At 42.2% G+C, this 14,923-nt stretch overlaps 1 protein-coding gene across 1 annotated transcript; it reads left to right on the plus strand.

Moving 5' to 3' along the window:
* The first annotated feature begins 10,083 nt into the window (after positions 1–10,083).
* PDCD5 (programmed cell death 5) lies at positions 10,084–14,865 on the plus strand. The gene is made up of 6 exons (XM_041458575.1): positions 10,084–10,164; positions 11,567–11,607; positions 12,750–12,811; positions 13,241–13,332; positions 13,560–13,631; positions 13,924–14,865. Exons 1-6 carry the CDS (start codon positions 10,099–10,101, stop codon positions 13,969–13,971), a joined length of 381 nt encoding a protein of 126 aa, XP_041314509.1. The 5' UTR covers positions 10,084–10,098; the 3' UTR covers positions 13,972–14,865.
* The last annotated feature ends 58 nt before the right edge of the window (positions 14,866–14,923 follow it).

Here is a 14,923-nt window from a genome sequence, read left to right on the forward strand (position 1 = left end):
AGAAACTGGTTGTCTTTTTGGGGAATTGGCAGTCCAGGATCAAGTAGGAAGCTTGTGGGAGACTCAGAATGAAAAATCCAAGTGCTCAACAGGAAATGACCTTCTCCATTTCATCCTGCAAGCAATTAAGGAGAAACAAATCATCAGCTTCACACAATCTCTCCATTTATGCCTCACATTGAAATGTCTCTATAAAAGCACCCTCCTATATGGGATGTTATCTTCAGTGCTTTTGTGGGGGCTCTTTTTTTGGCCTTAAAATAGAAAATTTTACACTTGTGGATGTGTAAAGAGCAAAGGGCAATAAAGAATGGAATAGGAAGAGCACATAATTTGGTCACAAAGATTTACATGGCTTCAAGATAAAAGGATTTTTCCAAGAGTTTCCTAACTAGTAGGATACTACAAGGAATCTACAATTAGTATTTCATCAAATTTTGATCAAAACATTTTGTGAGAGCATTTTAGTGAGTTCTGTTTTCTACATCCACTAGGATTTACCTCTGTAAAAACATACCAGGAACAGTACTATATTTTGCAAGGTCTTTCTCAACAGATAAGTAATTTAAACACATATGTGGTTTTAACAGACTAAAAGCGTGCCTCATTCATGATTTCAAATGCAGAACTCAACCTACATTATCCTAATCAGCATGTAGACAGGAAACTGGGAGATTGCACAAGGGTTTTTTAGAAAAAAAAATAGAGACCTTACACCATTGTTTATTAAAAAAATAAAACTGTTGTTTTATAGTTCACTGCCCTGTGACAATCATAGAGAAATACTTGAGACTCTCTAATCCTATTACCAACTCTGCAAATCAGTGGGAATCTGAATTGGTGCCCTGGATATCATACAGTCAGAATCCTTCTGACTTCAGCCCACCTCCAGAAATCCTGATCACAGTGGCTTTACAGTACAAGCTCCTCAGGTCTTCTACTTCACAAGTTTGTTGAGTTCTAGAATATAATAAATTTTACACATCATTTGCTTCCTTTTCCTGATTGTTGAACAGCACTTTTTGCAGTCCCATCAGGGTACTCTGAATGTTCTAGACCATCCTCCCATTTACAAAAACTTTTATTTCTGTTACCTCTAAATTTGGATTTGTCAAGATACATCAGTTCTTGCATTAAAGCAAGAAATTTTTTGGGGTCCTGCCTTGAATTTCATGTATGCAACTTTTATTACTGTAACTTAAAATTTCCCTCTTTTCTCTCTGTAAAATCCAGGATTTACAACCCTCAGGGTACACCTACATACCTAAGAGTAAATCTCCTGCCCAGGCTCACAGGCTGTACAGATTCTTGCAAGCCTAGAGTGCAGGTGAGCATCGTTTCCAGAGATTTCACATGACCACAGATCTCTCCTGGTCACACACAGCATCAGGCTAAACCAACCTGCTGGTTCCTGAGGTTCATCACCTGTGACCAGGTGATGGCAAGGCCAAGACAAGATCATAATCTCTGTCAATGTTATGAATTCATGTTTGGAAATTACTGAATTGTAACAGTCTGTAGCTTAGTGATTTACATAAAAACATATTTTTTTTACAGAAACATGATGACAAGCATTTGATGCAGAATTTTCAGTTTACAAATCAGAATTCCTCTGAAATATGAGCAGGAAACATTCTGAGGAAAATCTTGCCTTAACCTTATGGAACTGCAGTGTCAATATTGAGCTGCAGAGAAGAAAAAGACATTCTTCCTGGTTTACAAATACCTTGTAGCTGAAGAGCAGGATGGCTTTGGGAAAAGTGGGACAATCAACTTTGCTTTTGATCAAAAGGCAAATACGCCTGAAGCAGTGAGTGCTCTTGACTGCCACATACTCAATAGCTGGCTTTCCAGGAGAAGAAAGGGGCTGAAAGTCCCCTAAGGTCTTTTACTATAAATAACTGTAAATATATAATCATAACAGAATTAATTGACCCCTCTGGAGCAAGATGTTGTGTGTGTGTCACCAGGTGCACCTGCCAGACATTCCTCTCAAGCACAACTTTAAACCTTCAGGAAGGGCTCTGCTCTGCTGCATATCCAGCCAAAGGAAGCTCTTCCCACACTATTTACTCCCCAGTCAGGATTCTGCAAGTGTCTTGGCAAGCAGCTCTGCAGGATCCAGCCCAGAGTGACACAACAGCCCCCATGTGATTTGAGATGGTTTGTGCATTGCCACTTTTTATAACAACACTTGTAGCTCCATTTTCTCAAATGCAAGTACAAGTGATAATCCTTTCCTGTATAATTTTGCAAATTAAACCTAAATTATTCAGAAGTACAGCTGTTGTTGTGTAATACTTGCTAGTTCTTTATGCAGCTTTCTCTCATAAGTCACAAATTTTTCTTGGAATCTAGTGCTGAAATGAGTGCAAGAAGCACCTTCTGTCATGCTAAAAGCAGAATTCTTCCTCCAAAAGGGAAAAGCTAGTGACTTTTTCAGTATCTTTCATTATTTTATAACATTATTTTATAACATTATTTTATTATTTTCCAGTTTAGTTCAACCAGCTGGAAGACCCTTTCTGCTGTTAAGCATGGTGTGCTATATACAAGGCCAAGGTTAGAGCAAATGTTTTAATTACAATAATGTACTCAAATGGACATACGTATGCAGCTGGAAACACCTCCTGCATGACTTATAATCAAATTAAATCAGCTATACCACCACATCAAAAAGGGATACCTGAGGTGTGTTGAAATCAGACAAGACAGTCTCAATCGATTGTCACTCTAATCGCACTCTAAAGGTGTACTCTGTTTTCCCTGGCTGGTGCCTTACTGCTTACCAGTAGAAACACATCATTAATAATGTCACCAAACAGTTTGAAAACCTTTACAGAAAAGCTTTTCTTAAGCCCCTAAGTCTTTACATGATAAAGTTTTTTTTTTACTTGTGACTTACACGGAAAAAATATTTTTTTAAAAATTTTAAAAATAATTCTTTTTGCATTACTTTATCCTGTTCTCTAAATGCTCCTTTTTGTCAAGACTGTGTTCCATCCCCATACTGCCTTAATAAAATGTCTGTGAGAAGCAGACTGCTGTTTTCACATTCAATACATAAAATACAACAAATACATATGCCAAACACTAAACCTTAGTAAATCTTGTTCCAATTTTTTTCAATTATTTGTATCTTGCAATAAACATAAAGAACTCATTCATTCTTGCTTGTCTTTCTTATTCACAAGTGTAATTCTCCATAACTTCAGTATCTTTTGTTTTGGTCACCATGTTTCTCTATGTGTGAAAGCCAAATGATTTTTGACTCAGCAGAACAAATCAGAAGAACAAATTATATTGTCAGAATGTGCAGATTTGGCACATATATCTGATTCCATTCTGACCAGCTTCCAGCAGGAGCCCGGCAGGCTTCTGGTGAGCTGCTCAGCATCTGGCTAAAGGGCTGCTGAGAAACCTGGCCTTCAAGATTCCCCAGTTCTGGGAAGGACATCACTGGACTGCAGCCCTACGGCTTGGGATGTGAAGGCTTCCAGGGTCTGGAGCAGACAACTGCTACAAAATCAGGGAGCCCACACCTGCCAAGGGCAGTAGCTCTGAAAGCCAGAGATGGACTGACCTAGATCCAGTGCAACCCTCCTCCACAGAGACTTCCTGGGTTTGAGAGGGGTTTGCTCCCAGGTAGGAGGAAGCAAAGTTTGAAGAATCACACATCAGCACATTTAACAGAAAGGTACTTACAAGAGGTTTCTAGAAACAATCCTTAAACAATTGTTTAAATAACTCCAAACAGTGTGACAGTACAATACACTGGTGTCTGGTTCATTTGAGATATCTTCTACTGCACATCACAATTAGCAAGGGTGTCAATCAGAACAGTCATTGTGAGAAATACTCTGGGTATAGTAAGTGATAAAGGCTAATATACTACCAACAAGGGCAGAAACCACCTTTAAAGTCATTATCTCACCTTCATCTTTGAAAATTAAAGAAGCTCAACAGTGATACAAACCTAAATAAATATTCTGATTTATCTAACTTACATTTTGTGCTCTTACATGTTAAAAATATTCAAGCATGTTAATGCTGGAAATTTGGAAACCAAAGCTTATGGCAAATGTAAAGGGGATACAGAGAAAATATTGTTTGTACACCCAAGGAATCAGTGAGGAATGACACCTCTGTGAAAGATACACCACTCATGTGGTCTAAGGCTGTTGCCAAGCAGAAACCTGTAGAGGGAACCACGTATTGGCAGTTCTGTGTTCCCCTTGGCATGCCTTCTGCAGCTGCAGTGTGCCTGGAGCTCTGGGCTTTGTGGTTTTCAGAACCCTAACCCTAGGTGTAACCCTAACCCTAACCCTAGGCAGAGCAGTAAAAGCAGCCTTGGGTATGAAAGTGTGGTGAGACAAGGTGATGGCAGTCATTCTACCTCTTGTTTAATTCTGTTGGAAATAACTTGTAGCCATGATATTTTATGAAAAATCCTTTGCTAGGATTTTTCTCCTATTCTAGCTGAGAAACCTCAGAAAAGAAATGTAAACAATTACATTGGGGGTGTGGAATGTGGTCTGGACATTGTTTACCAACAGGTGCATCTTAGATTCGTGCACGTTGGTTGTCTCTAATTAATGGCCAATCACAGTCAGCTGGCTTGGACTCTCTGAGAGTCACAAGCCTTTGTTATTGATTCCATTCCTGTTCTTTCTAGCCTTCTGATGAATCCTTTTCTCTCTATTCTTTTAGTATAGTTTTAGTATATCATTTTAATGTAATATATATCATAATATAAGAAATCAGCTTTCTGAAACATGGAGTCAAGATTCTCATCTCCTCACGCAAAGCATCAACCAGGTAATAACAGCAGTTAATGCAGGGCTCAGGCAGCAGATCCCTGCTTTTCTCATAATACAGTTACGATATTCCCTTCTGTCCTGCTCCACTCCTCTCTCCTAGAACAGCTCCGGGGGGTGTGGAACAGCCAAAGCTCTACAGGGTCAGCTCAGGCCTTCTCAGCACACCTCGACCTAAGCAAAGGTAAATGACAAAAGTAAAACAAGAGCAAGCACTGCTTTTTACCCCAGTCTCACCTTTCCTCTCTCAGCTCCAGTCTTTCAATCACCCCTCTGTGAAATCTGCCCCCCACCATTTATTCCTCTGTCTCTCTTTTCATCTCAGTAAAACAGACAGTGAGATAAAGTGGGTAACTTCAATACCAATGTGTATCTTTTATTCCATGGGTTCCTAAATAAATAATTGGAACCAATAATGTTGCAGACCATTTAAAGTAGACATCTTTCCATAGGCTACAGCAAAATTTGATAGTTGAAATGCAATAAATACTTCACAGTGGAAAAAAAAATCTAGTGCATCTCATACCTATGTCATTTCCAAAAATAAGTAAAAAACAGCACGAGTTCATGTCTGTTACTACCAGGAGAGAACTGCTGGCTTAGTGCACCTCTTTTTTACACAGTAGTATCTTTTAACAGAGCCATGCTACAAATTTATGACGTTCAAAGAATATGGAAGGGTTAATTTCAGATTGTCTTGATTTTTTTTTAAGCAAAAGTAATTCTGGTGGACAACAAGGCTAAACTTCCACACGTATATGTAGCAACAGTTATAAAACTCCTAAATGAACACTTCTTTAAAACTGAGAGTATCTAATTGCAATAAATAAAATAATACTACTGGAAACAGCAACAGCTTTCCTTTTAACTTACAGGGATATTTCTAAATTGTCTACTCCCTGTAATTCATAGTTCAGATATTTTGGGGAGCTAGGAAACGTGTTTCAGAACAAGCAATGTTCAGCTGCAGGGAGAGCTAAGGAAGGACAATCCTGATCTCTTACAGGCAGTGCTTAACCTGCTCACCTGAATGCAATGGTTCTAAACTGTCAATGCAGTTGTCCCATTCAAGTTAAATCCTGCTCTGAACCTGAAATATGGGAAAAAAAGTCTTTAAGAAGGGACAATAAAACAATACAGTCAACATTCCTCATTAACCAAACCAACAAACAAGTGACTAAGTTCTTAACCCTGTAGAAATTTGACAATACAGTAAATATTGTGAGAGGAAAATCACAATTCCAAAAGAAAACCAGGAACTGGTTTAAGCCACAGCCCATTCTCGCTTCATATATGTGCTGAGTTCCTGTTTCGTATAATGCAGAGTTCCTGTTTCATTGGCTTTGCTGTGCTCTGGCTCATTACACACAGCTGCTTCCCATGGGACAAGTACAATACGCAGAAGGAGAATGAACAACCTGAAGTATAAGATTTTAGCCAAAAAACTCAAAGGCTTTCATGTTCTACTTCTTGATAAGGCAACAAAAGCCCCAAAACAGGTGTTTTTAAAATATTAAGGTGTAAGAGCATATATCTACATAGTAATAAAAATCCCATTAATGGCTTCAGCCAGGTTAAAATAACTATGCCTACCTGTGTAGCAGAGCAAATCCATGAGTGATAGCAATCCTAAAATAGGAAATACATATATATATATATATAGTTATTTCAGTGGACTGAAAATTACACATGAACTCAAGTAGTTTGCAGGTTGTACTTAAACCCCAATTCAGTTCCTACTGAAATCTGTATTTTGCTATTATTGCATACAGCTCTTTGTAAAGCCATGATCCAGCCTGGGCACAATGATTCTCATGACACATTTATTTCTGTATTTATTAGAGCCCACTGCTGAGGCACCATTCTGAGTGTTACATTGCAAATAATCCTTGTCTGCATTGGTGTGTTTGTTCATGGGACAATGGAAATTAAAGGGGAAGTCTTCTATGGCTTCAGTAAGATTTGGAACAGGCACAATGTTATTGTATAATTACTAATTAGATGCTTTAAAATCACTGTTAATTATTGAAGATTGTAGTTTCTACTCTTGCTGTAAATTTTTCTTAATTTCTTTCTCATCAAACACAATTCAATTTTCTTTTTTTAATACTACTTTTGTTATAGTGTCTTCAGCTTCTGTAAGGTGGAAAAATCTTGCAATGTTTATTGTCTGCCAATTTTTATAGCAATGTTTCTCTGATTAATTTTTATTGAAATTTTAATTTAGGTCAGAGATAACTAAGCAAGAATTTCATCAAGCAAGGATTTGATCAAGGAAGGATTTTCTGCATATCTTCCAAGCAGAAGTGCTAAACAGAGAGTTTGCAGAGTGTTGCCACAACCATCAATATTTTGCTTTATTTACAACTGCTTGAGGAATGAGATGTTTTGTTCATGTGTTTTTTCATGCATTTCATTATGACTCTAATATGGTGTCATTCCAAGGGTGATCACGAGGTCAGTGAGACTATTACTTAAAGAAGTCACCATTTATAGTGATTAAAACCTTGGGGGAAAAATCAGCAGCTTTTCTTGAATCCCTCTAGTGTTTGAAATTGAGTCTCAAAGGGCTTGTGAAGGATCCTGCTTATTGAAAGTGATCTCCTGGAGATTTTTACATATCTCAAGTAGTCCTGAGAACTCTGCTGAATTACTAATGTACACATAGTGCATTATTACTTGCAAACCAATGCATACTGAGCATTTTTGACAACTGACATTCCTAAATAATACAGAATATAAGTTTAAAAAATAGAAAAAACAGTCTTTTTAAAGCATCTCTTTTCTGTTTACCATCCTTTATCAACATAAATGACACACTGAATTCTGTGGCTATATCAGAAGTGTCTAGAACTTTCAGGAATCCACTATTTCTGCATCACAACTAAAGGTTCTGAACAGTATAAACAGTTTGACTGATTCTGAAAAATCTTGGTCCATCCTTTCATGCTTTTGCATTTAGAGCTGCCCTGTTTGCAGAGGAAATGATCTATACCTGGGAGTAGCTGAAAAACAAACCAGACATCTGATGAGCCAAAAATGATACACAACTTAAAGCACTGTTGCCTCCAGATTTCTTTAATGAACCAAACTCTCCCTTTTTGCTTCCTGAGCCTCATATCGTAATTGGCAATAACTAGGACACCTTCTCAAACACAAAAACTCATCAACTGCCAGCTCCCTGCTAATAAACTCACCCAGAACAACTTATTAAGACATAACTTTTAAGTGTGTGAGCAAACAATATGCAGTGAAAGCAGCAACACAAATACCTATAAAGCGAGATGAAGTATTAGGATTACTGCAGCTTTCTCTGAGCGAAGCCAAGCATATGGTGGTATAATGGAGCATGAATTTACAGCAGCAGAGATGTACGATATAGATTAAAGCTTCATCTGGGAGAACATACTGCGCGGCAAAAAAAAAAAACAAAAACAAACCAAAACAAACAAACCCTAACAAAACCCCCCAAAAAACAACCCAAACAATTTTTGGTTTTGTTTTCTGGTTGAACGATGAGCACCGAACACTGTTGTGTAGAACAACGGCTCCCTCTGCTGCCCACGGGGAAGGACAAACCAAATCCTGCCTTCTGAACCGCTAAAAACGCGATCCCGAAATAGCCCTGAATTTCAACCGGTCTGAACATGCTTCTCAGAACACAAGGATGGATGCGAGCTTTTCAGGCAGGACGGATGGGCTCCTGTGATCCATCTGGAGGGTGCGACATGGAAAGATCCAAAATAAATTAACTCCCCTCCGCTAATTTTGTCTGCATTCACTGCCAGAGATGTTAAAGAAATAAGCACTTGACACATTTTTTTACAGTTTAAACCAGAAATATTTGGTTAATACATCTTTATTGTCTCTGCTTTAAGGAAGCTGTTGCTTATTCATCCTGGCAGAACAGCTTTTGGGGTTGTTTCTTTGGTTAAATTAAATGTAAAAATACGAATGGAAAACCTACTGCCTGTAATAAAAGTGTGACTGACCAACAATAAAGACTGAAATTTGAGGTGTGAAAGTAACTTTTTCAGCGTGATTGAAGCGGTTAAATTGAAGCTATTAAATGAGAGTGCCAGTAATACTCGCATTGCCATTTTGACGCTATTAAAGTGTCTTTGTACCCAGTCTGACAAAGGCCATTACCTTTGTCAGCTTTTTGGGGGAGTGTGGGGTTTTTTTTCAATTTGATTCTAGAGACAGGGCCGTGGCTGAAGGTCAGGATGTCTTTTAGTCCCCACTGCGGACTGTGGACCGAATTGCGGAGCGGGGACTCAGCACAGGGAGGCACTTTTGGGGAGCCCCAAAAGCAGAGCAGGGCTGGGGCAGCGCCACTCCCTGCTGCTCCCGTGAGATGATCCACCGAATCGCGTCCCCACGGCTGCTTTCTAGAGGAAATCAGGGGGGCCGTGGCAGACTCAGAGCCCAGGCCACCAGTCCGTGGTGACATCTGTAGCAGTCACTGGCACAAAGGGACACGGCAGAGCCTCGGTGTTCCATCAGCCCGGCGGGACCGTGCCCGTCCCGTTCTGTGCCCTCACACACAGCGCACTCCGGGCCGGTCCCGTGCCCTCACACACAGCGCACTCCGGGCCGGTCCTGTTCTGTGCCCTCACACACAGCGCACTCCGGGCCGGTCCCGTCCCGTGCCCTCACACACAGCGCACTCCGGGCCGGTCCCGTTCTGTGCCCTCACACACAGCGCACTCCGGGCCGGTCCCGTGCCCTCACACACAGCGCACTCCGGGCCGGTCCCGTCCCGCTCCTCACGCCGGCAGCTCCTAAAAGAGGGGCAGCTCAGGAAAGGCAAGGAGCTGCTGGAGAGGGTTCAGCAGAGACCACAAAGATCAGGAGGAGTCTGGAGCATCTCTGTGACGAGGAGGGACTGAGAGATCTGGGCCTGGGGAAGAGTGAGAGGGACCATCAGACCATACCAGCATGTCCAGAGCATGGCGCCAGGCTCTGTTCAGTGGTGCCCAGCGACACGGCGAGAAGCAATACCGGTCATCTAAAACACAGATTCCACATCAGTATGAGGAAGAACTTCTTTTTACACTGCGGGTGGCAGAGCTGCCAGAGAGGTGTGCAGTCCCCCTCTCTGGACACATCCCAAACCCACCCGGACGCGTCCCTGCGTCCCCGGCTCCGGCGACCCTGCCCTGCTCAGGGGGCTCGCGCATAGGCAGTGGATTGGCCTCGCCTGGTGCGGGCGCGGCGCGGCGGGGCGGGGGCGCGCTCGGCGGTGGATTGGCAGCGCCTGGCGCGGGCGGCCTCAGCCATGGCGGACGAGGAGCTGGAGGCGCTGCGGCAGCGGCGGCTGGGCGAGATTCGGGCCGAGCACGGGCTGAGGGCACGGGCGAGATCTGGGCCGAGCACGGGCTGAGGGCACGGAGGGATCAGGGCCGAGCACGGGCAGGTTCGGCACCGGCCGACTCTCCGCCCGAAGCGCTTTCGGCGCCTCTCGGGCTGCAGGGGAAGAGGAGAGGCGTGTGCGTGAGCGGGGCCGGGGGGAAGCGGGAAGAGGCCCGGCCGTGCCGGAGCTTTGGCTGGGAACGGCACCGAGCGCAGCCCCGGCCCCGCCGCCCCTCCCGCCGCTGCTGCCCTGGCAGGTTCGGCACACGAGCGTTCCCGCCCCCGATCGCTCACTATTCCAGGGACTGCCTTCCTCGTCTCTCCGGTCATCTCAGTTTTCAGAGCTGAATCACAGAATTGTTAGGGCTGGAAGGAACTTCTGGAAATCATCCAGTCCAGCCTCTCACCAGGGCAGTCACCTGGAGCAGCTGACAGAGGAGCGTGTCCGGGTGGGTTTGGAATGTCTCCAGAGACTCCACGGCCTCCCTGGGCAGCTGCTCCAGTGCTCTGCCACCCTCCATGGAAAGTTCATCCTCTTGTTGAAGTGAAACTTGTGTTTTAGTTTCTGGCCATTGCTCCTTGTCCTCTGCTGGGCACCACTGAAAGGAGTTGGACACCATCCTCTGACACAATCCATATATGGATTTATATGAAGTGTCAATTTTGTTGTTCCTGTGAAGGATCTCTGCCTCCAGCCAGCCCCATTTCCTCTGTGTGGTTTTCCATCCTGCTTTCACACCTTTAATTGTTACCTGTAAAATCTGAGCTGTTGATTCCCTATAAAGTTGAGGGTTTTTCGGTTTCTTGTTACTTGTTTCTGAATAGTCAGCAGTAATAGTGACTTGGAAGTTTTCCCCCTTTTGTTTTTCTTATGTATTAGTGTTTAATGCAGGAATCACCTCTTGTAGAACCCCCCTCATTAACTTTTCATTGGTTTTAGGAGTTAGACTTGATGATCCTTGTGGGTTCTTCCAGCTCAGAATGTTCCACGATTCTGGGATTTCAGCTGCCAAGCTGAGAATGTGTTAGGTTTCATTTTACTTATCCTTAACTTCCTCTAATGGATTTATAATACTTTTGTCAGTTTTCTGGGCTTTGGAGAAGCCTGTTATCCTAGAGCTAAGGGGAAGGCCTCTTTCCCAGCCTCAGGAATCTGTGGACAGCCCAGGAGCAGCTCACCCTGCTGTTGGCATGACTGCACTGTGAGGAGAGCAGAGGGTGGCACATTGATTTATCTGCTAGGGCAGCAGATTCCCATTTCCAGGATCTCATCCATGGGCAGGCAGGTTTAGCAAGCTGATTTATCTTCCATCCACGCTACTGGAGTATTTTAACTTTCTGTCCTGTGTGGAGTGATTCTGGATTGTGATATTTGCTCTGATCTCCTCCTTCAGGATCCTTCCGCTGATCCGTCGCAACAGGAAGCAAAGCAGAGGTATAAATGAGACTATTGAATTCTTCAACCATTTACTTTTTTTTTTTTTTTTTTTAGTATTTAATTTCTTTGGAATGCTGCCCCACATTTGTTTTGTGCTGGAAAAACCACCAACAAAGGAATTGGAATTGAAAATTGAAATGGAGCAAAGATTTGGTGCAGGTGTGGCTCCCATGCCGTGACCGTACTGCCTGAGCCCTGCTGGGCTGGGAGGGCACGATGAGAAAGCAGCAGCAGCTCATTTTCCCCTGGCCCTTGTCTGAGTCAGTAACATCCTGAGCTGCAGTGATACAGTGGGGTGCTGGGGAGCATCATCCCTCCCACTGTCACCTGCTTCTGGAAGGCAGAATCCTTGGCTCCTCAGGGCTGGTAGGAGTTCATGATCCAAGTCTTGCAGGCTGGCAGAACTCCTCCCAAACTAGTGCTTTTTGTCAGTGGTGAGTTTGGGTTGGGTTTGGCTGTTATTGCAGTGGGAAGAGCCTTTCCCAGTTGATTTGATTTTTCTGGGATATCTGTTCCCGTTAAAAAGCTGAAGCAAAAGGATTTTAGTCAAAACTCAGTGGGGGAAGTGTTCAGTATTTGTGCTGAGGGGAAAATTGTAAACAAGTGTTTGAAGAGCTGACTTTGCACTGTATTAACTAAAGTTTCATAAACTAAAGCTCCAGTTTTGCAGATACTTATATGAAATATTGTAAATACATGGAGACTTAGTGAAAAGTTCTAAATACATAAATGAGCTTTGGTTTGGTTTTGGAATTGCATGGACAATTCCTTGTGCCTGTTCTACCATGCACTGCCTTGGGGTGAATTCCACATGGATAAATGCAGGATCTAAAGGGTAGCACAGCTTTTGTCTCATAAAATGTAATCATGAGCAGGAGAAGGTGTAAGTATGAAACTCCACCTTGATTTCTTGGAAGATGTTGCCAGCTGTGTAACTTCAGTAATGGGAAATGTCCCTAAGAAATGGACATTCCCAGGAGAGGAAATGCTGTAAAAGATATCATGTAAGTGGAAGGTTTGAAGTGACCTCAAGAAGCCACTTCCACAAATCAAAAGTCTTCTGTAGTTTGCTGTTCTGTGCATGTTATTTTAGGTGTTTGAAATCCCACTTTTAATGTGTGGTTCACTTTTCCTTACAGGGAAGCAGAGATAAGAAATACTATTTTAGCTCAAGTTCTTGATCAAGCAGCTCGTGCAAGATGTGAGTATCCAAGAAACTTCTAATAAAAAATACTCATCTAAGTGACTCCTCAGAAGTGTGTGGTAGAGGTCAGACTAGAAGAATACTGGTTTTGCTGAGAAGATAAAACTTGCAGCTTTTCAGCTGGCAATATCAGTGATTAGAAGGGAGAGGCTAATGAGTATCTGAATTATGTTTATGTTTTGGGTTTTATTTAAATTAGTAGAAGGAATTATATGGAGAGTCAAAATTGTTTAATCAGGAGCAAATATTTAAAAGTAAAAAATATAACTGTCTTGTACCTGGCATAAATGAAAATGCCTTTTTCAATTTATTTCATGACCCTGGCATGAAGATTGTTTCCTAGGGACCTTTCTCACTTTTGTGTTACTAATGAAGCTATTGGAGAATGTTCTAAACCCCAATGAACAGAGCCTGTTTTTGTTGCAGTAAGCAATTTAGCACTTGTGAAACCAGACAAAGCAAAAGCAGTAGAGAATTATCTTATACAGATGGCAAGATTTGGACAGCTAGCTGGAAAGGTGAGTATATTTCCTAATTCCTTCTCACATATATTTATTTTTAAACCCAATTCACTCTAAAAAAAATGTTTATAATAGATGTAAGTTAAATTAACTGTAAATAGCTCCTAAAGACTATTATATAATTCCATCAAAAATCTTTCGTAAGAAAGGAAATTGTGCTTCAGTTGCTTGATACTAAGCATCTCTCAGAGTGTGTTTATGCACATTTTGTTTGACTTTCCTAGGTATCAGAACAAGGTTTGATAGAAATTCTTGAAAAAGTGAGTCAGCAAACAGAAAAGAAAACAACAGTGAAGGTGAGTTTTCTTTCCTAGATGTAATGTTGTATAAAGTAGAGCAGCAGAATTGCACGTGTGGGACCAGTTCAGGGTGGAAGTTTGTATTTGCACCTCTTGCCCTGCCCTGGTGGGTGCTGGGGTTCCACCAGAGCAGTCCTGCCCATCTGCAGCTGCTGGGGCCAGCCTGGCCCAGCTCTGTCCTGTGCCACTGGGCCAGGCAGGGCCTTCATTGCCATGGCACTGGGAAGGGCTTGTGCCAGCCTGCATGCACCGTGACCCTTCAGTTCTGACTTTATGTATTTCATTTTAGTTCAACAGAAGGAAAGTGTTGGATTCTGATGAAGAGGATGATTATTAATACTACTGTAAGGCTGCCAAACAATAGCCTGGAACAATGCTGTTAGCAGGCAGAATGCAAGATCTGAAAATGTTTACGCTTCTTGACTTTTTTTTTATTATTATAAAAGGCCAACAAATAACTTGTAAAATAAATCTGAGAAGGGGGTTTTTATAACTTAAAGTTTTGTAGTGTAAGAGGCCTGAGCAGTGTGGGGTTCCCCATGGCTTCCTTAGCATGAATGTTTTGTTACCCCCTCCTCACTGTAAGCTCTGCTTTCAGCCACTGCACACACTTAACTTGCTGTTACTGGAGATGCAAACACAAGTGAGACAGGGAACAGCCACTGAGAGTTAAGGTCTGCCCACACTCTGTCACAGAAGTGTTAGAAAGGAGATTCCTGAGTCCCTGAAGGATGCCTGCCCAGCCAGCCACCGGCTCTCAAGTCCTTACTGGAAATTTAAAAATGAAGGTATCCAAATAGTGTTTGGATCAGGGGATTCCTATCAGGCAGTCTGTGTAAAGAAGTGTTACCAGCAAAGAGCTGAAGTGTTCCCCTGTGAGTTCCTGGGCTTTCAAACCAAGCAAGTTAAGTGTGTCATACACAGCACTGTTCAGACACTCGGTATCGTGTATCTTACAACTACCTCCACTTTTATCAAATGGCTGGAGCGTTTCTTACCTGGAAAAAAAATACCATTTTCCTAAACTCTGCAACTCCTGCATGCATAAAGTAAAACTGAACTTGTGCTGTACGTTTATTCAAGAATATGGTTATGGAAATCAGTAGAATGAATACTGTAATGTGCTGATAAACTCTCCCACCACAACCCCCTTATGTGACATAATTTAACAGGATCGTGTAGGATTCCAACTGCAGTGTTTTTTGGAACAGAATAAACTTGTTTCAAGTGAGCACTAGTGGGTGTTTTTCATCTTGTCTGAATGTGGTTAAAGATATGAAACATTTGTT

This window comes from Pyrgilauda ruficollis, unplaced genomic scaffold (assembly GCF_017590135.1).
Source record: "Pyrgilauda ruficollis isolate IOZ18807 unplaced genomic scaffold, ASM1759013v1 scaffold13, whole genome shotgun sequence".
In the NCBI taxonomy this organism is placed as follows: domain Eukaryota; kingdom Metazoa; phylum Chordata; class Aves; order Passeriformes; family Passeridae; genus Pyrgilauda; species Pyrgilauda ruficollis.